Below are 22477 nucleotides of genomic sequence, written 5' to 3'. Positions count from 1 at the left end.
TTGGCGGCAGGCTGCTTGAGGAGGTTTTGATTTATTTGGGGGGTTGCAGCTGACTAACCAGAAAATCTTGAATGGACTCTCTCCCCCAGCCTGGTGTTCCAGTCTTGGCTTAAAGCAACCGACTCTGTCTTCATCTTGCCTCAATAGGGTGACTTTAATTCAAGGAATATTTAAAGCAATCAATTTGACCAACTTTATTTGTGAACCAAGGGAATAAAGGCTACTCCTTTTAAGAAAGCAAGCAAGCAAGCAAGCAAAATTGATTTAAAACCTATTGTATATTAGGGACAGTAGAGAGGGGAATGCCAAGGTAAATAAAACAGTCCCTAGCCCCAAGAATGTCACAGAAGAATTAGCTGAACTGGTGGAATGCTGGGACTCTGAGGTTCATAGCAGGTGTCCTGTGTGTGTGTGTGTGTGTGTGTGTGTGTGTGTGTGTAGAATCACCTTCACTTGACGTTTGGGCCCAAGGGGATCATGCTCCCCGCAGAGCTCTCATGCAGGAAACCAGTGGCTCTAATGCCCACTTTGGGAATTCAGACTTTTCTCTCGCCACTTTTCAACTGGCCCAGTTGGCTGCAATTCTGCAACTTCTAAGGCAGGAGTTAGTCAAGGGACTTGCCTCTGATGCCCTCTTTCCAGCCCGCTCCTCACATCAGCAATCCCATCCTCTTCATTCCATCTGCTCAGTGAACTCTGAGGCAGAGCAGACCCCTTGCGTGTCCATCTGATTCACAGCCAGACCTCAAGCTCCCAGCTCAGAGATGGGAAGGTAGGTGCTCAATGTGCATTAGTTGAACGATGGATGGAAGGATACATGAAGTCCTCCCATGGAAGTGGGCACACTCATACTCATGCTCACTCTAGGAAGATGTTCAAATGCCCATGGTTTTTCTCCAAAAGAAATCACCAGTGTTCTTCTCTCCTGCCAGGGACCCCTACTCCTGACCCCTTCATCATGTATGTCTTCTTTGGGCCAATATTTACTGAGTAGTTCTTCTGAACTAGGCACTTCATCCTGGGCTGCAAGGCAAGCGTGGACCTCTTCCCACCTGCACATCTCCCTCTTCACACTGTGACCCCCTCTTTTCTCCCACTGTCACCACACACCCTGTCCAGGGCACTTGCCCCCTTCCTTGTTCTGTCTTTTACATGAAGATCCCATATTTGGGCTTCTTTGACCCTGTCAATCTGCACTGGACATAAGGGAGGGAGGAGGACTCTCACTTTCTAGAATCTGCCCTCAGCCCATCCTCCCAGCCCACCCCAGGGACATGTCCCGGGCCAGGCTCTGCCCAGAATCCCAAGCCACCCAGCCTCCTGGAACAGCCCTGAACCTTGCTGTCTCATTTCAGGGACCCTGGGGTCCCTGCCCATGGGCGTCGTGCCGAGTCCACCGGGTGCGGGTGCCCGGCCCCCAGCGCCCTGGCCCCTCGGGCGCTGCCTGCGGCGGGAGCTGCCAGCTTTTTGGAATTCCTAATGCTCCTGGCCCCCGTGATTGGCTGCTCAGCTCTGACCCCACTTGGGCTGCCGCCTGGTTGGATAAAAAGGGAATCTCCTTGGGGCTCCAGAGCATTAGACACCGGAGGGGGCACCTGGGACCAACTTCGCGAAGCGGGGAGCCCGGCGGGGGGGTGGGGGGAGCAAAAGACCTGCGGCCTCAGCCCCTCCAAAGAGCCGGGAGATGACGGGGAAAGCGGGGGAAGCGCTGAGCAAGCCCAAATCCGAGACAGTGGCCAAGAGTACCTCGGGGGGCGCCCCGGCCAGGTGCACAGGGTTCGGCATCCAGGAGATCCTGGGTTTGAACAAGGAGCCCCCCAGCTCCCACCCGCGGGCTGCCCTCGACGGCCTGGCCCCCGGGCACCTGCTGGCGGCGCGCTCGGTGCTCAGCCCCGCGGGAGTGGGCGGCATGGGGCTGCTGGGGCCCGGGGGGCTCCCCGGCTTCTACGCGCAGCCCACCTTCCTGGAAGTGCTGTCCGACCCGCAGAGCGTCCACTTGCAGCCGCTGGGCAGAGCGTCGGGGCCGCTGGACACCAGCCAGACGGCCAGCTCGGGTAGGTGAGGGCGAGGCTGCCAGGCTGCCGGCCGCGGGCGGGAGCCGGGAGCCCCACGCCGTCGGCTTTCGCTGCACCGCGAGGCCTCCTCCCCGCGCAGAAGTTCGCTCCAGGCCCGGGGGGCGCAGCTCCGGGCGCGGGGCCCGCGCGGGGGGCGGGGGCGGGGCGGGCAGGTCTCGGCCCGGCGTTTCCGGCCTCCGCGCTGGTCTCGGGTCCCCGCGTGGGGCCCGGCTGTGCGGCGGCGCCGGGTTGGGCCCCCCGGAACGCCGGCGGCGGTGTCGGAGCCCGCGGCGCGGGCGGGGCCCCCAGCTCGCTGCTCCGCTGCGGCCCCGGCCTGCCGAGGACCCGCGCCCCGGGAGCCGATTCTGTTCCGTGGGCGGGCGGCCCAGGGGCCGGGTGCCCGCCTCGGCCCCCGCCCCGGTATCCCAAGTCGTCGTTTCTGCCTCTTTTCCCCCGGTCCACAACGCCCGCGTTGGCCGCTGGGCTTTCTGTCTCACCCCCACGAGCTTGGACAGCCTGGCCTCGGCGGCGGGAGCGGCCACCCTCCGGCTCCACCTGAACGCCACCACCCATCGGAAGCCGGCGCCGGGCGGGCTCGGGGTGGGGGCTCCCCGCCCCCCACGACCCGCCGCGCCCTCCCTGGACCGCTCTCCCCGCCGGCCGTGCGTCCCCGCCGGCTCGGCCTCCGGCTCCTGCTCGCGCTCGGCGGCTCCCCCGATTTTTCGTTATCTTTGTAGTTGTTTATTTTCATCTGGAGGGGCAACGAAAAGTGGCGCGTCGCAGTCTCTCCAGCCTCGAGCGGGGGCTCATTCTTCAGGCACCGACGAACGGGCTGTGCCGGGGAGACCCCAGCGCCTCCCAGCGCCCCGCTCCCCGCGCCCCAGCTCCGCTCCTCGGGGCCGGCTTGCGGGCGCGGGGCTCCGGGCTGCGGGCACAGGGCAGGGCGCGGCGCCCACACCCCCGCCTGGGGCCCTGGGAGCCCGAGGCTGCCGCGCCCCACCGCCGCCCCTGCCCCGAGCACACTGGGGCCTTTGCCTCTCTTACAACGAAATCTGTACCAAATCTCCGGATTCGGGCGGCGGCGTGGGTAGAGCCGGCCGGCGCTAAGGGATGGGGCCGACCTCCCGGAGGGCAGCCCCGGCCGGCAGAGCAGGTCCCCGCGGCTCCCGGGGGCGGCCCGGGTGGGGCCCTCGCGGGCTTCGGGCGCCTGACGTCCCGGGGCGCTGCCGAGCGCGCCCCCCTTCCTGCCGCATGTGCCTCCGCTCGCTTTTCAGATTCTGAAGATGTTTCCTCCAGCGACCGAAAAATGTCCAAATCGGCTTTAAACCAGACCAAGAAACGGAAGAAGCGGCGACACAGGTAAGGCCCCCGCGGCGCTTTTTCTGTTGTTCCCTCTCCTGCTCGGCGGCTCCCTGCCAGATCCCGTCTGGGGGTCGGGGGGCTCGAACCGCATCCCGCCGGCTCCTAGGTTGCAAGTCCCGGGCTGCGCTGCGCCAGGGCGCGGAGGCCGAACGCCATCTGGGCACGTCCGCCCGGGCCCCCGGCGTCCAGCCACACCCGCGGAGGATGCTGTGCGGCCGCCCCGGCCCGGGCTTCTTCCTTCTGCGGGAGAACCGAGAGGCCGAACCAGGGCCGACCCCGCGCAGGGAGGGGCCGCGGCCCCAGGTTGGTGCCTTCGGAGAGCCGCCGCGCGGAGTGGCCCCCACCTCCCGCGCGGGCGGGCCCCTCTGCCTCCTGTCCCGGGCGGGTCCGCGCCCGCCGGCCCTGTCCGCCCTGCCACGCACCCCCATCCTTCTGCTCCCACCGTTCCAAACATCTTGAGGGTGCTCTATCTCCCCTGATGGGAATCTTTCGTTAGGCGTCTGCTCTTTTGTGATCCTGAGAGGGTCTCCTCCCTTCCGTGAGCCTCAGTTTCCTTGTCTGTAAAATGGGGAGGGAACCTGTGTGGTGGATTGGATGACCCCACCGGCCCCAGCGGGAGTCGAGCGGGCTGCGCCGGGGTACCGGCTACAGAGAGAATTTTTTTAAAAATATATATGTCTTCAAATAGACAATTCCTGGCGAACTTTAAAATTCGATAGGTGCTGAAAGATACATCCTGAAAAGTAACCCCACGTCGACCCCTTATTCCCTTCCCATTGACACCACCGCTACTAGTTCCTTATAGACATTTAGGGTGGTGTTGGGGGGGGGGGGTATTGTTAAAGGAAAGAAGCGAGAACCAAAAATCTGCCTGTCTTTCTGCGAGTGCTGCTTCCAGGCTCCATCCCTGTGCTCATCCTCCAGTCTGTTTCCCCAAATCTCTCTCTGCACCCCAGTCCTGGTGGGGTGTCCACGAGGTTCCTGCTGGTGCCTGGGACATTTCTCCCCTGGGGAGCCGCCTGGCTACCCCATCCTCCTCTCCCCAGTTTGTTCTCAGCCTCTTTGCACCAGTTTCTCCAGATACTTTTCTGCATTTGCCTCTTAGCTAGCCCTTGCAAACTCCACTATTGGCTCCCACCTTTTAAAATGGCTCTTCCTGTCCTCTCAGGCCCCAGTAGGTTCAGGCTGGAATGAGGGTAAACTTTGACTTGGTTTCTCAGTGACCTCGTTTATTCGTTCCCTTTAGGCAGCGTTTTTTTTTTTTGTTGTGTTTAGCTCTGTTTTATTTTAAACGGAAACATGGATCCTGGGTCATTTTTCACATTCATTCATCCAACAAATATTCATTACAACATCTTTTGTGCACCCATTTCATGCTGGTCCCAGCATGGGTAATCCTGTCAGCTTCCCCCCACACCACACCCCCAGCAGGGGCAGGGATGGGGACCATGGGGGGGAGGACAGCTCAGAGTCGGGGCTGAACTGCTTCTCTGTTGGTGCAGAAATGGGAAAAGAGGTTCACAGAGAAAGGAGAGTCCTGGAGAAAACATCCCCTGGGCGCCCGACCAGTGTTTCTGCTCCAGGATATCTCCTTGTGTGGCACCTGGAGCTGGCTGACCCATAGCCCATTCTCTCTGCGTAAGGCTCCTGACCCTGTCCTCCTCTGATGCCCTCCCCATCGAGGAGATGTTTTGGGAGCTTTGGAGCTTCTCAGTGAGACAGTGCAACTTGCCACCTGCCCTAGGTTTCATGCAATTTCTGGTGCCCGAAGGGAGCAGATTATTAGAGACGAGAGGGCTACTGATGGCCGGTAAGGCTTTTAATTAGTTAAAGAAAAAAATTGTTTTTTTCCTGAGCTTTTCTCATTTGGAGATTTCAGGTAAGAGCTCCTGGAGTCTGGTACTGACGGATGGGCATCTCTTTATCTCCCAGAAAGACGCTGGGTTTAGGGTTGGAGAGGGGAGTCGGGATGGAGCAGCAGCCTTGTCAGTCTCTCGGAATCTGCTCTTCTCTGTGCCGGGAAGCTCAGCTCCTCTGCAGACAGGATGCAGTGGGCACCTGAAGAGTCTGGGGTTCCGCATTAAGCCAGAATCAGGGTTTAGATCACATTTTGGGGATGCAGGAGCCTCCTTGGAGAGCACATCAGTATCAACACGCAGATTAGCTCTGAGGATGGAATGAGGGGAAGTTTAGGGGATTTGAGATTTTTGTTTTGTTTTGTTTTGTTTTCAATGAAAGTGCTCCCGAGCAGAGGCTGGCACTTGAATGATTCTAAATGACCTATTATCATCTCCCTTCTTTGACTTTGGCCAAGCCGCAACACCCGTGTGCCTTGGTTTCCCTAGTTTTCAGACGACTTACATACTTTGATTGTTTATTTTGACAATCTGTTCAGGGGCCCTTCAGTAAGTGGCAAGAGCAAAATAGAATGCAGCAGATCTTCAAAATTCTGAAGAATCCACTTTCTGTGTACATAAACATTCCATTCCCCCCTCCCAAGAGAATAGGAGAAACAATTTAGAATCAAACCAGTCATTTTCTATAAAGGGCAGAATCTTTCTTCCTCACTCATCCCGTACGTCTTCCCTCAAGATCTTAAAGCTGACACCAGCACAGGGACCCAATGGGGCTTATTTATGCTTGTGCTCTTTCCTTGTGTTGAGTGAGTGTGAGAACGAGGGCATCAATGAAGGATTCTGACCCCCTGCGCTGGTCCCAGGGTCAGGCAAAGAATGTACCATTCTCAAAGGTACCGGCGGCTCAGGCAAAGAATGTGCCATTTTTACAAGCTGGGTTTGTGGATGGGGATTACATTGCCCATTGACTTGATAAGGGTACAGGATAAAGGTCACCTGGAAGGAAATTAAGGTCTGAAGAGAGAAGAATCCGAGCCTGTCTGCAGATATTTATGGTTAAGGGGGGGGGGGTGTCTGTGAAGACCCTGATATGGGAGGTGAAATTCTGTGTTGGAGCACACTCATTTGTACCTTGTCCTAGGGCGAAAGGATGTAGCTTTTGCCAGATTCTTAAAACAGATTAGGACCCAAATAGGTCAATGTAAACTGCTCTTTGGGGAGTGGGGGCTGTGTAGGTAGGCTCTCTCACACCTGAATGGAACTCCCCCTGAATGGAATGCCCCTGGATGAGTGGCTGAGCCTCGGTGTGAGATTGTTGGAAGGTGTTCCTTATCTTCTGAACACAGGACATGGAGAGGGGACCTGAGGGCAGCTCTAAGGAGCTGGTAGGTCTGGGTGGTGGCAGGGGAAAGGCCCATGAGGAGGGCAAGGTGTTGGGGGCTGTGAGGAGGTGGGAGATTCCATTCTCAGTTGTATAAACACCAGGGTTGTGGTTGCAATGGACCTTCTGGTGGGTCTTTGAACGTGGGTGTCCTCGAAAAGATCAACCATTCTCTGTGAAAGGAAACTAGGAAGGTCCCAGTGGACCCGAGGCATTTATTTATCTGGTGAGTCCCTCACTCCATGCTTGGGAGGAGGAAGAAGGGCTTTCTATACTTTTCTAAAATTTCTATCTCAACACCCTTTCCCCTGAATCACTTCTAGAAAGAGTCTCAGTATGAAATGTCCCTGAGGGCTAAAATAATGTCCTCCCAAGAAGGGCAGTGTGGATCCTCAGTCTTGAATGAAGAAGAGTCTAGAAGGGTGAAGCCTTGTGTGTGTGTAAACGTATGTGAGCGTGAGTGTGAGTGGTGTGTGTGTGTGTGTGTGTGTGTGTGTGAGGGAGTTTGTGTCTGATTGTACTGAGCTAGCCTGTATTTGGGGTCTGTCCAGGAGACATAGAGGAGGGCCATTCTATCCTCTCTGGAACAGTCTCTTTCAGTTTCTGTGTCCTGAGTGTCTGGTTTTGCTCTCCTAGGACAATCTTTACTTCCTACCAGCTAGAGGAGCTGGAGAAGGCATTCAATGAGGCCCACTACCCAGATGTCTATGCCCGGGAGATGCTGGCCATGAAAACGGAGCTGCCCGAAGACAGGATACAGGTAACGGAACCCCCATACCCTCTCTCTCTCTTTCCACACTCTCTGAGGCGTTGACCGCCCTGGCTCCCGGACACCCATGATACCATCTCCCACCCCCTGCTATGGGTTCTTCTGAAGAGCAATTCGTTTAAGCTGATAGGTATTTTTAAGCTGATAGATATTTGCTGAACACCTACCATGTGAGGTGGGCACCGTGGCTGGGGTGGGGGGCAAGGGTGGACAAGAGACTTAGATGACATGACCTGGCCTGCTGTCCCAGACAATAGGCTTCCCAAGGAGTACATCAGGCAGACTGTGAAGGGGCCTGTGGTAGGACAGAGTCTGAGTGAGGCATGGGCTTTCGAGGAGGCCTCTGTTGTGGCAGGTATCTCTTAGGGACAGCTAAACATCTGCTCCAAGGCCAGACATGAGGAGAAGGGGAGAGTGGCTTCTAACCCTGCCCCTATTCTGTTTCCCTTCCTTCCACTCCCCTGACCCATGAAGAAACGGCTGCCCCCTCCCCTTCTGTCTACTTCCCATCTCCATCCACCTGAAACTCCTTCCTCTCACAATCAAACAGCTGGCCAGGTCCTGAGCTCCTACTTGGGCTGGCCCGAGATGTGACTGAGGAAACCTGAGATGTGACTGGGGACACGTGCTCATTAAGCCCTCCTCCTCTCCTATGGAGTTGTTGATTTTTAGGTTTTCTTGGGTTTTGTCTTAAGATTTTATTTTTAAGTAATCTCTACACCCAACATGGGGCTTGAACTTACAACCCCCAGATCAAGAGTCACATGTTCCATGGACTGAGCTAGCCAGGCTCCCGTCTCCTAGAGACTTCTGAGGCATAACCGACCACTGCTCTGGACTGGGATGTTCTCAGTGATGCTGGGCGCAGGGCTCCCTTTCATCAGCAGCAAGACATTTCCAAGGCCAGAACCCCTCTCACTAGGCAGGAATGGACCTGCTTAATGGGTTCTCTGGGAGAAGATGAAGTCTAATGATTTTCTAGGCAGGGCCTCCACGAGGCAGAAGAAGCAAGTGGGGTAGGAGGAACATTTCCAGAAGATTTTGGTTTGCCTTAACTGGATAACACTCTTAAGCGAAAACTGCTTCTATCAGTGGAAGGGTCCAGAGCAGTTCACAGCTAAGGCTGGGAGAAATGAGGAGGAAGGGAGCTCCCCTCACTTCCTGAAACCCCTCCCAGTCAAGAACCCTTAGAGGTGGGGTGTGTGTGCAGGGAGAAGGAGCCAAATAAGTTGTAGGTTGCTTTGTGTTCCCTCACTGGACACCAGAGAGTTGAATATGAGACATGAGCTACTTTTCCAGAAGAGTCTTCCTCTCCCCTGGAAACCTATTTGGAATTTCAGCCAATGGCTTTAGACATTGATACTAACAATAAGCTCAATTATTCATAAGTAGATTATCTGTTTGGTGCATTATCCATGGTGGCCTGGTTCCCCCTTCCCCCCACCCAATTGGGTTCCAGTGGGGTAAACCTGGGTGTTGATTCTGAATCTGTGTGTGTGTGTGTGTGTGTGTGTAAGCCAAAACCCAATCCAGTCAATGTGTAGTGGTAACCCTCATCTGGCCTTTGCTAGCACAAAGTTGGTTATTTCAAGTGGCCGGTGTGGGGTGAAGGCCTTAAAAAACTCTCCTGCTGGTAGGCCTCACCCTTGCACTACTGAATAGTAGGAACAGCTGCCTCTTGCAGTGAGCTGTCCTAAAATCTGTTTGGCTCTGGTGGTGGTGGGTAGGACTGCCCAAAGGATTCCAGAAAAGGCTCTTGCTCAGTTGTTCCTGCATTGCCAGTAGGCAGATGCTAGGCTTCTTCAAGTTGCTTGGGGAGGGGTGGGGGGGGGGGGCACCTGTTGGGTGGTATCTGAAGCCACAGGAACCAGGGAGGAGGGGCAAAGGTGTAGAGGAAGTTTGACTGCTCTGGGGCTGTAAGGATGGTAGTTCTGGGAGAACAGATATGAGAATCTGAGTCTTTTTTTTTTTTTTTTTTTAAATCTCTGAGTCTTTGAGCACCACATGGTTCTTTGGCTAAATGCTGCCTCCAGAAGGTGTATGTGAGCTGTCAAATAGCCTTGCCCCAGACAGTCCGGGGAAAAGTCTTAGTATGCATCAGTGACGACCACAGCTGTCATTTACAGAGCAGTTTCCACGTGCCAGGGGTGTTCTGAATACATGACGTGCACAGGAAAGGCAAGGAGGTATAATGGTTAGGGACACTGTTTCAGAGCCAGACACACCCTGGCTGCACCATGCCCAGCTGAGTAACTGGACAAGTGACTTCCCCTTGCAGAGCCCCCGATTCCTCATCTGTAAGATGGGGATGGTGGTGACACCTGCCTCTGGTGCAGATGCCACGAGCCACGTGTAAGGTGTTCTGAGTGATGCCTAGCAAGTGCCCCGCGCTCACTCTATTCCAGCACTGATCTCATTTTTTTTTTTTTTTAGATTTTATTTATTTATTCATGAGAGACACAGAGAGAGAGAGGCAGAGACACAGGCAGAGGGAGAAGCAGGCCCCATGCAGGGAGCCTGACGTGGGACTCAATCCTGGGACTCCAGGATCATGCCCTGGGCCAAAGGCAGGCACTAAACCGCTGAGCCACCCAGGGATCCCAAGCACTGATCTCATTAAGTCCTGGTGACAACAGTGGAGGAAGCAGAAGCACAGCAACTGGCCGAAGGCCACGCAGCTAGAAAGTGGGGTCACGGGGCTCTAACCCAGGTCTGCGTCCAAAGCCCACACGTTCACCAACTGCCTCTTGAGTCTGAAGCCTGTGTTCTGACTTGAAGCTGGAGGGGCAGAGATGGTTGGAGGTCAGGTGGGGGGACCTGTATCAAACCTTCTTTATAAAAATAACTAATATTTATTTATTGAGTACCAGGCATTGTTCTAAAAAAAAAAAAGGCCTCAAAAGCTCATAAAAAGTTCTCTTTTGAGTGGGCAAATTCTTGTACGTAAGTTCATGGTTTGGATACTCAGACTTGTGCTGTTTGAGTCTGCCTCTTTTAAAGGGACTCCTGCCCAAGGATAGGGAATGATATTTGAAGGGATTCTATTCCAGAAGTTAGAAGATATGCTTTGACAGGAGAAAGTTACAGTGCATCTCAGCCCGGGACATTCATGAGCATCACAGGGCAGCTTTTGAAAACACCCAAGTGGAGGCGGGGCAGGGGGGGGGGTGGCACGCCCAGCCACTCTGACTTAATTGCTTTGGTGTGGAGCCTTTGGCATCTGTATGTTTTTAAAGTTCTCCAGTGACTATGTGCAGCCAGTGTAAAAACGCTGGGCCAGAAGCTCTGGAAAGGAATTTCTGCATTTGACAGGGGTTAATATGAGTGGAAGGAAGTGGAGTTTGGGGTGACTGGTCGAGATGACCTGTCTGGTGTGCAGGGAAGGATGCTTCCTGGGCTGCTGGGAAATGTGGGCAAAGCTGCCCCCTACTGGACGACAGAGGCTACAGCAAGGCCCAGCTTCCCTGAGCCTGGAGCTGGGACAGGAAAGGAGATGCTGAAATATGGTGTCAGGAATGCTGAGAGCATGTGGAGTGTTAAGTCATTAAATCACTGCCGCGATGAGCTCAAATTAATCAGCTTCCAGCCTGAGGAGAGAAAGGAAGCTGGGTGAATGTGATGGGACAAGCCACATGGCTGACAGAGCCAGGCCTGATGGTAGGAAGGCAAGATCTGAAGGCAGGGCCTGGAGAGGCAAGTGACCAGAATGTGCAAAGAGCATCCATCCTACAAGATGTTGCCTTTAGAGTGGCAATCCTGGGAAGACCAGAGAGGGTATCCTGGGAGACTTCTGAGGGAAGAAGCCCTGGGTCTGGTGTCCTGTGGAGATGCAAAGATGGGAGCCTGCAGGACAGGAGCTATGTGATGACAAGAGAGGCTGTGGACACAACCACAGCTGCTCATGCTGGCCACCCACACTGTGAGAAAAACTGCTGATAGGGTTTGCTCCAAGTGTGCCCTGCAGCAGAAGAGCACCTGTAGCAAGTACCCCTCTCCAGGCCTAGTCTATCCTTGGAGGCACAATATTTCAGGACCCTCTCTGCCAGCCGTGGAGGCTCCTGCCAGACCAGCTGTTGATGGCCAGAGGCATCCTACTGGGCTTTCTGAGAGCTGCTAGGGCACCACCTCTGAGGGGAAATGCAGAAACCCAGACTCTTTCCCACATTGGAAGATCTTGCCTGGAGTGCCAAACCTGGTGACTTTTGGGGTATCACTCAGAGCCCTAAAGTGGAAGGCAGGGCTCTGGTCCTCACTATGGCCTTCACACAGGTTCTGCAGAAGAGTTCCAGACCTGACTGTCACCTGAGAGGAGCAGTCTCTTCTAGAAAGTGGGCAGCCAGGAAAGTGAAGGAGCAAGGGACTGAAGGGATATTTGGGGCTTGCTGGAACCAAGAGGCCAGGTTGGGTGAAGGGCCTAAGCTTAGAAGGAATCTCAAAGGTGGGAGATGGGAGGACCTGGTTTTATGCATTGAGCATTTGCTAGAAAGCAAAGCCTCACCTTGTTGCACGTTTATCCACAGAATTCATCCAGCAGCAGGCCGATGTTTTTTAGTTCTTATTACATGCCAGGCATTTCCCATGCACTATGATATTGAATTTTTGTAACAGACCTTCAAGGAGGTGGTATTACAGGACAGACGAGGAACCCAAAGGTCGAAAGGTTAAGAAATGCACCCCAGATCACCAAGACAGTTGGAGGCAGAGCAAGGATCTCCAACCTATAGGCCTTCCAGCTCCTGATCACCGCCAGCTTGCAGAGAGCATTGGGCACTGCCTGGGTATTCTCTTGGATTTAAATCTCAAAGGTCTGGAATGCATTAGAAATGTGCTGAGAGTGTGCCTCTGTTTGGCCTTGTGGATGTCTAAAGGGGAAACAGGCTATCATACAGTCTCGCTGCAAGACCTGTGGAGGAGGCCAGAGCTGCAAGTAATGCTGTTGATTAACCAGCCCTCTGGGCAGACTCCCACTGGTTTTTCTGTACCTCCCCTGAAATAATAACACATAGCATTTTTTGAACACCTTTTATGTGATAAGCATGGTTTTAGGAACTTTCACTTATTTCATTAACCTTCAAAACAACTGTAAAAAATAGGTATTAATAGGTAATATTTTGTGTTTGAAGAGACTGAGACTGAGAGAAGACAAGTAACTTGCCCAAGATCATGCAGCAATTTATCACAGCTGGGAATTCTAGTTCAGAACCATCTGACTTCAATGCTTCTTGAACTCTGTCAAGTTCTGTACACATGCTGGTTGTTCCTAGGGAGGGAAGAGAAAGGCAGATACGAAGAGTTGTTAGGGTTAATGCTAATTCCTTGTCCACCTCCCTCCAAGGCACCAAGCCATAGTTTCCCTGCCAACTGTCCTAAAAAGAAATTGTTTTGGCTGTCCAGGTCTCCTCCATAAATTGGAGTAGCATCTGGTCTTCGCAGAGAGCCAGGCATTCCAGGAGCCCATAACCGAGGGTCCGGATGACTCCTGGTTTGAGCAACCAGCTGGCACCAACTCCCCTGGGAATGTCTGTGGGCAAAGTCTGATCTGCAGACCAGTTATTCATTTGCCAAAATTAGGAGACCCAGGAAAATGGTTCTGTTCATAGCTCCAGAGATAATCTGAATCCCAAATCTGCACCCCCTTCTTTAGTGTTCCAGTAAAATATGTGGTTTTCATGTGAGAGCCCTACCCCCCACCCAAGGAAGCCAGGGCAGTGCATCTTCCCAGGCATCCACACTGGGGTGGATGGTGCATCTCCGCCCTCCTAGCAAACAATCCCTTCTCCAGAATCCATAAATCCAAATCATGCTGAAAACACAGTTCTCTCCTAAGTGAGTCATTAGAACTCGCTAATGGCAAAAACCAGGCCTGACTTTATGCTCTTTATTTATCCCTTTCAGTGTGACTATGCATATGTTTTGCTGCAGAAATCAAAACGAATGAGTTTGATGATGGGTGTGCTGCTGCTGCAGAGTGTCATTTTTTTTTTCAGAGTGTCATGTAATGTGGTATATGCATCACATCTTTCTAAAATCCTAAACATTGTGAAGTCAGGTCCCATGGGTTCCCGTTAAGGGGCTGTGGTTTTATAATGCACTGTATTCAAGCAGGAAGGTCATCTCCTGACCAGGGAGCAGATGTCTTACTTAGATTCATAAAGAAAGCCTTCCCAACCCTCTGTGGTCACACTTGGTGCCTGGTGTTCCACCACCAAGGGCTTCATTCTTCTGTATTCTCTGAAAGGCGCATGAAACCAGAAGTCCCTTATACTTTTATGTGGATCGGTCCTTTTAGATTTCTCCTCTGTGGGAGAAGGCAGCTTGAGACAAGTGGGTATTTATGGAGGGCCACCAAGTGCTCCTGGAAGGAAGATGGGACAGGACAGAGGTCACAGACACACCTCAGGCACTGGGTTGGGCAGACAGTGGGGCAGAGAGCCTGCGGGACTGACAGGTGGCGCTGGGGAGGATCTAAACAGCGTAGAGCCAGGCCGGGATGATGGGCGAGTTAACCCCAGGCTCACGTTGCTCATCGCCTCCGCTCTGAAGCCCACGAAGCTCAGCCATCTAGTGGCTTTCAAATTGCATAAACCCTTTCCATGGCAGGGGTCACCCCTGGCGGTCTGGGTCCGGACCTGGGGAAAGGCCCTGTGCCATGGCTCCGCAGCAATCCAGGAGGGCCGGAGCAGGAAGGCAGGTGCCAAGCCCGGGGCGGGGGGGGGGGGGGGGGGGGGGGGTTGCGTCAGGGCGCAGCTCGCTGCAGGGGGCGCCACCCAGGGTGGACCACGCCATCGTTTTCTAATGGGGGGGTGGCGAGGCCCGGGGCTTCTGGAGCCGCATGTCTCCCATTTTTGTGGGTTCCTAGTGATTTACAAACGGAGGAATTTCACAACAGGGCTGCACACATTTAGGTCCTTTAAAGGTGTGCGTGCACCGCGCGCTCTTTCCGCAGCCGCGCAGCACGTGTCTGGGACCCCCCCCTTGGAGGGTCGCGGGGAGGCGAGGCGGGGCTGCCGGGGCGCCCTCTGCTGGAAGCTCAGCCGCAGACTCGGGGCCGCCTGGGGCCGTCTGGGGCGCTCCCGGCGCCACGTAGCGGCGGCGGCGAGAACGACGGGGGCGCGCGGATCCGAACCCCCGCCCGGGCCTCCCGGCGGCCGAGGCAGCAAAGGGTTAAACTGTCAGCGGCGCGATGTTAAACAGGTGTCAAAGGCGCCCCATATATCTGCAGATTGAAATCAAATTCTTTGCCGTATAAAAAGATAAATTACCCAGGCGCTGCCGCGCGTCCCACTCATCACGCCAGCGCCAGACGGCAAGCAATTTTTTTTTTTAATGTGCTAACGACCTAATCAAGCAATCAAGTCGGAGAAGATTGCAGAGTGACCCGGGCAGCCATCTGCCGGCGAGCCCCGCATTCATTTCCCGCGCCCCCGCGCAGGGTGGGGGCCGGGGAGGGAGCTGCCGGGGGGAAGAGGGGAAAAAATCCTAAACAAATTAACACCCAATTTTCCCCGTCTAATTAGTTAAATGAGAAGTGTTTGGGGTCCCCCGGGGCGGGGGAGCGGCTCGCGGCGCGGCTCGCGCAGCCTCCCCAGCATTAATTAGTGCGGGTCAATGCCGCGGCTCCCGAGAGAGCAGCCGCTTTAATTTCCCGTGATATTTCAGTGCCTGAGGCCCATCGATTCAAACAGAAATTAACTTATTTTTCAATCAGCCCAGGGCTGCCCCTGGGGGTGACTCTTCTTTTGCCGCCTCCTGAATAGAGCTGGAGCAATTTTTCATCAAAAGCTGAAACCTCCGCCTCGGGGGGCGGGGGAGGGGCCCGAGGGAAGGGGGCGGGGGACCCGGCCGAGCGAGGGAATGGAAATCGCAGAGGAAACTAATAGATTTTCCCCGAACCCGCCTCTGTCCTCCCCCCCCCCACTCCGCGGGGCGCCTCGGGCGGTTTGCCATTCCGGGGTCGGGGTCGGCCCGGAGGGGCTGTGCGGGGGCGGGCGGGGGCCGCTGGTCGGGCCTGGGATCCTTCCAGCGCCCACTGGTTTCTGGGGGGCCTTTCACCTGCTCCAGGGCCGGCGCAGCTGTGCCGGGCGCTGGCTCCTGTCAGCTGCCGAAGTCTCAGGAAAGCTGCTTTGGGAGGCCTAGACATCTCCCTTCCCCCAAGCATGGCAGGGACCGCTCCAAGCGCGGGGCTGCATCGCTGCTGACACCCCCAGGGTGCCCCATGCCCTGCACCAGTCAGCTTTGGGGCCAGAGAAGCATTCTCTAGGGTATCCCCCACTGTGCCTTCCTAGGTCCCCATCCCCCTTTCTCCCCACACCAGGAGAATTTGGTCTTCCTTGTCTGACTGATGCCCAGCTCCTCCAAATATTATTCTGGGGTAAGGCCAAAACTGTGGAGAGCTGGTGAATGCAGCTCATTGTGGCATAGCAGGGCTCAGCCAGGACAGAGCGGGAAAGGAGAGTGACTCAGGCCTCCTGGGAGTCTCCCCCGCGGCCTTCCTGATAACCTGGATGAAATGCCCTTTGCTGCCTGGCCTCCAGACCGCTCCCGCCTCTGGAGTTCTGGTGGAGAGGAAGCCCTGAACAAGATGCATGGCTAGTCTAGCCCCTGGAAGGAACTCGTCCCTCTGGGAGTCAGAAAAGAGATTCTGTTTATACGCTGGAGGTGTGACCACTTGCAGGAGAGCTACCAGGGTGGGGCTTCTCAGCTGCAAACTGAGGACCATGCTGGGCACTGCCTTCTGCAAGACCCTGTCCCATCACCCTAGAACTGTTATGATTTCAAAAAGAAAAAGAAAAAAAGGACCAATTTCACCCATTTTATTTATTTATTTATTTATTTATTTACACAGAGAGAGGCAGAGAAGCAGGCTCCCCTCAGGGTGCCTGATGTGGGACTTGATCCCAGGACTCCGGGATCATGCCCTGAGCCAAAGGCAGACACACTCAACCACTGAGCCACCCAGGCGCCCCTCATTCATCATATTCTTACAGGACTGGGTGTCCTCAGTCTGGATATGCTGAGCCTGGAGGAACCCCAGGAGTACCATGGGGTGGGTGAGCTTTGGCCAGGGCGCCCTGCTGGAGAAACTAGCAGTCACAAGGGGACGCAGCTGCCAGCTATTCAATGGGTGGGGAGGGCAGCCCTGGTGGCTTAGGGGCTTAGCAGTTTAGCGCAGCCTTCAGCCTGGGGCTCATCCTGGAGACCTGGGATCACACCCCACATCGGGCTCCCTGCATGGAGCTTGCTTCTCCCTCTGCCTGTGTCTCTGCCTCTCTGTGTGTCTCTCATGAATAAATAAATAAAATCTTAAAAAAAAAAAAAAAAAGGGGTGGGGACCTTCACAGGGGACCCCCTGGGGTAAGGGCCTGGCCTCAGAGCCTCTCAGAACACCCCTGCCCTGTTCATCCTCATTTGCAGGTCTGGTTCCAGAACCGTAGAGCCAAGTGGAGGAAACGGGAGAAGTGCTGGGGCCGGAGCAGCGTCATGGCGGAGTACGGGCTCTATGGGGCCATGGTGCGGCACTCTATCCCCCTGCCAGAGTCCATCCTCAAGTCCGCCAAGGATGGCATCATGGACTCCTGTGCCCCGTGGCTGCTGGGTAAGAGCCCGCGCCCTCCTTGGGGCCCTGTCCCCGTGGTGAGGAGAGCGGGCTCCCTGGAGGAGGAGACCGAGCCCTGGAGCAGGGAGTCCTGGCCGCAACAGCCTAGCAGGACAGAGGCGCTCCAGAGCAGGCCTCCCAGTCTCCCTCAGGAGGCTCAGAGGGCAGGCGGGGCCCAGGGCTGGCTGTATCCCATGCGCCCCCACCACTGGGTGACTAGGACTCTCCTCCCTGCCAGGTCCCTGACTGTGGCTTCTTTTGTCCTGTGAGAAGGGTGTGGCTGTTGCTCCAGGGTCTGAGGTGGGCTTGTGGTGAATGAAACAGCTCCTGCTGGGGGTTGAGGGGACCACTAGGTCCCTCTGGTCACCATTCTGGCTTTGCCCAAAGTGACTTCTTCCACCTGCCATCTTCCCCCCACCTGCCCTCAAGGCCTCTGTGTGGCAGCAGCACCGGCTTATCTTGGGGTTCCCAGATGCAGAATCCCAGGAGGGAGGGATGGGGGAGCAAGTGGTACACTTGGGAAGGGACAGAGGGACAGGACGGGCTGCCCGGCGGCCAGGTGCGGGGGGACCTGACTTGAAGAAGCCCCTGCAGGCCTGGCGCCCAGCTGCTGGTCTGCGGCCCCACCCCCCGCCACCCTCCCGCTGCCCCGGCCCGGCCCCTGGGACGCGCGTGACTGCGGTGTGTGAAGCAAGGCTTTCTGCTCGTCCTTAATTCTGGCCTCTCTCTATCTTTGCCGTTTTCAGTTCAAGATGGCTTTCCCAGGCGCTTTTCTAAACCCGAATACCAACAATTCTTTTTAGGGATGCACAAAAAGTCGCTGGAGGCAGCAGCGGAGTCGGGGAGGAAGGCCGAGGTGGAGCGCCAGGCCCTGCCCAAACTCGACAAGATGGAGCCGGAGGAGCGGGGCCCCGACCCTCCAGCGGCCATGTCCCAGGAGGAACTGAGAGAGAACAGCATTGCGGCGCTCCGAGCCAGAGCTCAGGAGCACAGCACCAAAGTGCTGGGGACTGTGTCCGGGCCCGACAGCCTGGCCCGGAATGCCGAGGAGCCGGAGGAGGAGGAGGCCATGGACGAAGACAGGCCAGCGGAAAAGCTGAGTCCACCGCAGCTTGAGGACATGGCTTAGGTCAGGGGCACGCAGACACCGAGCTCCAGGACTCGCCTCGGGCCTGTGGTGTTGGCAGGTGTTTTCTGAGGCAGGGCTGGGGCCGGGGCCTGGCCTCTGCCTCGCTCCCCCCGCGCCCGGGCCCTCCACGCCCCCGGGCTGACTTCAGCACAACTCAGCTCTGGCCAAGGTTTGGGGCCCGCGCTGAGACACCCCATCTAGTCTTCACCTCTCCAGCATCCTCCTCATCCCAAGGCCCTGCCTCAGCAGCTTTTTTGTCCTCCTAAACCACCCCTCAGGCCACTTTCACTCAAGCCCTTGGCGCCTCTCACTGTCCAAATCCGCCCCTTACTCTCTGTTCTCTTGCTTGAAAGAGCCTCTCCTCCCAGCTCTACGCACACGCGCGCGCACACACACACACACACACCGCCCCATGGCTTCTGCTCTGCCCAGACCCAAAGCCCACAGCTGCAAGCTGGCAGGGACTGCGGATCTGCACTCTAGTACCAGTGTCCTGAGTACCCCCCACCCAGTCTTCAGCAAAACTGTGCGCCCCCCACCCAGCCTGTTCCTTCCCGAGGGCCTGGGTCTGGGTCTCCACAGGGTGGATAAACTGCCCTGCAGGCCCAGGCACAACCTCTGCTCCGCCCCATCGACAGGGCTCAGATTCCAGGTAAACTTGGAAGGTGTCATCCTGAGCCCCTCGGCCCCCCTCCATCCCATGCCTTCCATGGTCACCCTCAAGAACCTGCCTGCCCTACCTTCCCCCCCAGTATGGGTGCCAGCACCGCCATGTACAGTACCTTAGAGTCCAGGGCCTGTGCCCTGCAGCCAGGGGGCACCTGTCACAAATGCTGTGGTCATGGCATTGCTGGGGAGGCCAAACTCTTACCCAGAGCCCTTGGGCCTGCATTCTGAAGCATCCTGCCCGCCCCCTACCCCTCGATATGCTACCTGTGACCCTGATCTGCTGTGCAAGACACCCTTATAGAGCTTCTTGCAGTTTATCGATGTGCATGTGTCCTGCCTTGGAGCAACCCAATCCAGCTGTAAAATGAATGAATAGGAAGCCACAGATCTTGACTCAACTTGATCCAGGCCATCCCTGGGAGGCCAAGCCTGGAGTGGGCCTGGGGCTATTATAGGCATCAAGGAGTGGTCACAAGAAGGGCACAAGAAAGGACCCAAAGGAGAGCAAGGCAGAAGCCAGTGTTAGACCCAAACTAAGCAACTGGCACACACACCTGGCAGGTGTATGCTGTGGCGTCTGCCCACTAGAATAGGATGGACACAGTGACCGTGTAGGCATAGAGGACTGGGGGCTTCTTCCTGTCTGCTGATGGGAGGCATTGTCCACCGGGTGGCCTCTCTGCAGCTGCCCCTGCCACCCCCAGGCCAGGCATATGTCTCCCTCACCCCCTTGACGTTTCCCTCTACCATCCCTCCCACCTTTGCAGGGAATACCTCGCAAGAGAAAGGCCTGAGACAGTGAGTTTGGATTTTAATTCTGTATCAAAAGTTGATTTCTTCCTCATTCTGTTCACGGAATTCCCCGCCCCCTTCTTGTCTCTGTCTCCTTTCGTTTGAAGTGTTAGGCTGTAGCCCCCAGTGTGTAAATATGTACATAGAGTGGGAAGAAAGAAACTTGATATTGAGGTGTTTGAAATATGGAACTGTAATAACTTCTAGGTATTCTAAACCTGTGATTTCTGTGCCATTTTCTGTAAAGATACAAGTGAGAATAAAATTGGTGTACAAACATCAGGGGAGGGATCCAAGAATCCTCCGTGGGTGAGGATGGTGTATGTATGGGTAGCATAAAAAGTAAACCCATGGAGATGTTTTTAAGTCAAAATGACCAGATTTGGCTTTTGAAATTACTCCAACTGTAAGGACATTGTGGCCTTTCTCCCCGGAGCTGACCAATGACATTTGTCACTTTGATATGGGACCCTCCTCCATTGTAGACACAACTGAATTATCCCAGCCATTGAACCCCTAAGTTATTACCAACAACTACCTGCTCCCCAACACAACGGATCAGTTAACCTTTCCCTCTGGTACTTAACTTACGCATTCACAACCCTATTCCCATCACACCTCGTCCCATTTTGGCCCCCTCAAGTCCTGACTCCCTCCTTTTGTGTATACATTCACGCTCTAGAATCTTGCCTACAACTCAAACACAACAACAACATATGGGGAAGGCAGTGGTATCTGTAACTGAAAGTCAAATAAATCTATGCTGAAGCCTATTAAAACAAAGCGTGGGGAAGGACTGCAAGAAATTGCCTGCAGATAGCTGCCAACTGTCACCCATCAGCTCCATGATGTGTTGGATGGAATTACAAGAAGAGAGAGGGGGAAAAGAACAGATAGGTTATATTTGAGCTTTGGACTCCAGAAATCTCATAAGATTGTTTCAAATTGCCTCAGATGTGGAACTCCTTCTCAGAAGAGATTTTTCTAGCAGGCCATCATCAAAGGAGAGTGACAGGTGGTCAGCAGTCCCTGCATCCTGTCTTGGGAGCCAGTATAACCCTTCCAGACTCAGAGCCTGGAGGGCATATGTGGGAAATCTCCAATTTCTATGCAGTAAAAGGACAGATCCAAGAGCCTGGCTTCAAATCCTGCCTGCACACGCTCCCCTAGGCCTTCCCTGAGCATATCAGGTGCCCGCAGGACTCGCTGTGGCCTGTTGGCTTAGGAATGCCCTTCCCCCACCCTGGCCATGGACACCACTCCAGGAGACACACTACCACTTATCCTTTCAAGTCTCCTCCTTCCTGGAGCCTTACCGATCCTCCTGGGAGAGTTTATCACTTCTGTTCTCCCCCAGCCCTTGGTACATTCCTCCATCATGGCATCGTATGTACTGTACTATATGTTTTTTTTAATAATTTATTTATTTATGATAGACATAGAGAAAGAGAGAGAGAGGGAGAGACACAGGAGGAGGGAGAAGCAGGCTCCGTGCCAGGAGCCTGACGTGAGACTCGATCCCAGGACTCCAGGATCGTGCCCCGGGCCAAAGGCAGGCGCTAAACCACTGAGCCACCCAGGGATCCCCTGTACTATACGTTTTTAATTTACACATCTATCTTCCTTACAAGATTGATCTCTTCAAGGGTGGGGATTATATCTTATTCATCTTTTATCCCCAGGAACCATCAAAGGGCCTGACAATCTACTGATTGAATGAATGAATGAATGAATGTTCTTCCTCTAACTCATCCATTCAATAATTTAAAAACATTTATTGAGCATCTATTGTGTACTAGGCAAGGAGGCAAGGCACTGGGGATCTTGTGGTGGCCAGAGCAGTTTTATTTGGAGGGAAAGATAGAATTCAAGTAACCACACAAGTAAAATACAGAATTGCACCTGTCCTAAGACCACAGAGGCATGTCGGTGGGACTGGAGTCAGGGTGTTGACCTCTGTGCCTCTCTCCTGGGAATGGTAACGTCTGCCCCCCAGGATCATTCCTCCAGTGAGGAAGCAGCAGAGACACTGGCACAGGGGAAGAGTGGCTACACCAACATAGACTTCTCAAGCCTAGCAGCCAATCTTGGCAGCTGTCCCCCTTGGTTCCACTGAGGGACAACGGACACTGAGAGATTTGGGAGATGACAACCACCCTGGGGTGGGGGGTACCATGGGAAGAGGCAGGCTGCTTTCTGCAAGAGGGACAGGCAAACAAGCCCACAGGTAATCAGTGAAGGGAGAGGTAGGGACATAGCAAAGGGAAAACACGGGCCAGGAAGGAGAAGACTTGGACTTTTGGGGCCTGGCAAAAGGAATCTGCTCCGGTGCTGCCTGCACCCCCGGGGAGGGACTTCTCCACAACCATCCCACAACCCAGCACCTGGAAGGGAGACTTTTTTTCCAGGCTTCCCAGGCCCAATGGGCTACCCGTAGAGGGCTGCCTGCACCAGGAAGATCAAGAGAGTGATGTAAGGGCAGGGGGGCTGATTTGTGCAGGCTGCTTGGAACTGCTGAGAGGAGCAGGCAGGGGTACTTGTGTGGTCAAAGTGAGGGCAGGGGATCGGAGGGACCTCTGAGGACTGGCCCATCCAGCCTCCTCTGTCCCCTGCACCCCAGCTCACCTGGGCCTTGGAGTCCTCCTCCTGCTCCCACCAGAGCTGCAGGGCCCTCTCCTCCCAGACCCCCTGGAGGCTGGGGGTATGGCACCTGGGCTCTGCTTACTGAGCATCCCTGTCCCAGATCTCCCCAAGATCACCCAGGCTCCCAAGACCTACCGTCTGGGAAGCTGAAACTGGGTCAAGGGCCACTGGCCTCAACTGGTTCTGTCTCCTGTTGTTTCCTCAACTCAGGCAGCAATGAAGTCTCT

At 55.1% G+C, this 22477-nt stretch overlaps 1 protein-coding gene across 1 annotated transcript; it reads left to right on the top strand.

Moving 5' to 3' along the window:
• The first annotated feature begins 1684 nt into the window (after window positions 1-1684).
• Window positions 1685-19915, top strand: VSX2 (visual system homeobox 2). Its single transcript, XM_041759554.1, has 5 exons — window positions 1685-2054; window positions 3329-3413; window positions 7290-7413; window positions 16837-17017; window positions 17821-19915. Exons 1-5 carry the CDS (start codon window positions 1685-1687, stop codon window positions 18144-18146), a joined length of 1086 nt encoding a protein of 361 aa, XP_041615488.1. The 3' UTR covers window positions 18147-19915.
• Window positions 19916-22477: the final 2562 nt, after the last annotated feature.

The sequence above is a fragment of the Vulpes lagopus genome, chromosome 6 (genome assembly GCF_018345385.1).
Source record: "Vulpes lagopus strain Blue_001 chromosome 6, ASM1834538v1, whole genome shotgun sequence".
NCBI lineage: Eukaryota > Metazoa > Chordata > Mammalia > Carnivora > Canidae > Vulpes > Vulpes lagopus.
This window is presented reverse-complemented; position numbering and strand designations above follow the sequence as displayed.